At 34.7% G+C, this 1,914-nt stretch overlaps 1 protein-coding gene across 3 annotated transcripts in view; it reads right to left on the bottom strand.

The window, feature by feature from the left end:
* Positions 1 to 245: 245 nt before the first annotated feature.
* Positions 246 to 1,914, bottom strand: part of FUT8 (fucosyltransferase 8 (alpha (1,6) fucosyltransferase)) — a 49,263-nt gene continuing 47,594 nt past the window's right edge. For all 3 annotated transcript variants that reach the window (XM_010019439.1, XM_010019440.1, XM_010019441.1), the window contains exon 8: positions 246 to 1,201. In XM_010019439.1, the coding sequence (XP_010017741.1) occupies positions 884 to 1,201 (318 nt within the window). In that variant the 3' untranslated portion in view covers positions 246 to 883. The remainder of the gene's footprint in view (positions 1,202 to 1,914) is intronic.

Raw genomic sequence — 1,914 nt, 5'->3', positions numbered from 1 at the left:
CCTGCTGAAACCCACCATCCACAGAGTGGAGCAGCACTGTGCTGCTAAGCAGTTGTTGTACTACTTAATAAGTATGTAAAAACTCAGTGAAACTCCAGCTACTTTTTTCCTTTGTAGATTGTGTGGTCTGTCATCTCTTTTTTACCCCCCCTCAATCAAACCCAATGTCCAGAAACATTATCAATACTAAAGAATCTGTTCATGGCACTGTTTTACAAAGTTCCTAATAGACAGTGACTATTTTATTGTTGGATTTATTCTTTATTTTATTAATGATGAGAAGTAATCAATGGAATGCTAAAAATAAACTCGTAAAAGAAATCTAGTCTGAAATCTGAATCTGTTGTTTGAAGCATGTTCAGTGGTCATGGTAACACCAGTTGAAGATTGACTCTTACCCTTTGTGAAATAGGCATGGCTCTTTTAAAAAGGTCACAATTTTTTCAAATATAGGCACCATGTTTTAAATTTTGCACATACAAAATATGTTCATGTCACTCAAATTACACAATGTGGCAGTGTTGTAAGTCTGAACATTATTGTCAATTAATGGCAGAGAAAAAGAGCCCAAAGCTCATGTAAGACTAATGACTGGGACGAATCTTGAAAAGAGACAAAAAGTATAAAACAACAGTTTTCCTGTTGTATGTGGGTTTGTGTGTGCATGTGTGAGAGTGCATATAACAAAAACTGTTTAAGAGTAAGTTCAGATAATAGCCCATCCATTTGTTCTCAGCTTCTTATCCAGTTTCATTGCTAAAGGCTTTGATTTTAACTGCATGTTAAAATGCAAATTCAAATCCCATATAAACCATTAGTTAGTGTGTTGACTGGTTCAAACCAATCAAAATTGAGAATTACTGCCGAAGGTCTTCCTTTTAGTCTACTTGTCAGCTTCTGGGTATGTAGGATACTTGACTGTCTCAATTTTCTCCTTAACTTTATAGGATGGGTACAGGCCTGTTCTTCCTAATTTTCTATTGATGCCTTTTGAATAACCATCCCAGTGGTTTCCAGCTACTCCAATTACATCTCCAGGTTCCATAGGAATTTCATCTGCAGTTCTTGGATGATGAGCATAAATAGCAATCTGGTTGTGGGCATTCTGTCCCCCAAAGTAGTAGATATCATCCAAAGAATGGAAATATGCTGAAGCATCTGGATGCAATGTCTGCATAATTTCATAGGCAACTCGACAAACCTTAGGAAACAAAACCAAAAGAGAAGTCATAAATATTGTTTGTGCCTGCAATATACCACAGAAGTCAGCAACCAATGTGTAACAATTAGATTCCACAAGAGGATCAAGGTTTGGAATGTCCAGGCTAAAAAAAAAACAAAACAAAACAAAAAACACAAACCCAAAACTGAATAAAACAAGCAAAAAAAGGCAAAACCCCTCCAAAATGCAACGAAAAAAACCCAAACAAACAACAAAAATAACCCAAAAAACCATCCAAAACCCTGCATATTTCTAACAAGAAGCATAACATTTTGCAGCAGCATTTTAATGAGTACTCTGGTGATCAGATCTGGTAGATAAATAAAGCAGATAAATAAATAGATAAGTAATTAGAACAGCCTACTTTTCATTAAGATTTAAAACATCTATATGAACACTTGCCACCCTGCTTTTTAAAATTAATGATGTGTAGCAAATCAAATGTAGAAGCAAATTTGTTTTCCTTTTCTACTACTAATAAAAACTGTATTTTACTTCCCCTTGAACCTTTAGAACTTATATTTTCAAAATTTATTCTGCAATAATGAGGCTTTACATTTACTTTTCTAAAGAAAGATCCAATTTTCACAATTGAGCAGTTCCAGAAAACCAACGCTTTACAATGCTGTTAATATTAGAACTGTTGCAGAATTATGACTGTTGGCAACTTCAAAGACACCTAAATGAAGCTG

The sequence above is a fragment of the Nestor notabilis genome, unplaced genomic scaffold, assembly GCF_000696875.1.
Source record: "Nestor notabilis isolate BGI_N333 unplaced genomic scaffold, ASM69687v1 scaffold6598, whole genome shotgun sequence".
Taxonomy (NCBI): Eukaryota; Metazoa; Chordata; class Aves; order Psittaciformes; family Psittacidae; genus Nestor; species Nestor notabilis.
The sequence above is the reverse complement of the archived record's forward strand: the minus strand, read 5'-3'. Positions and strand labels throughout refer to the sequence as shown.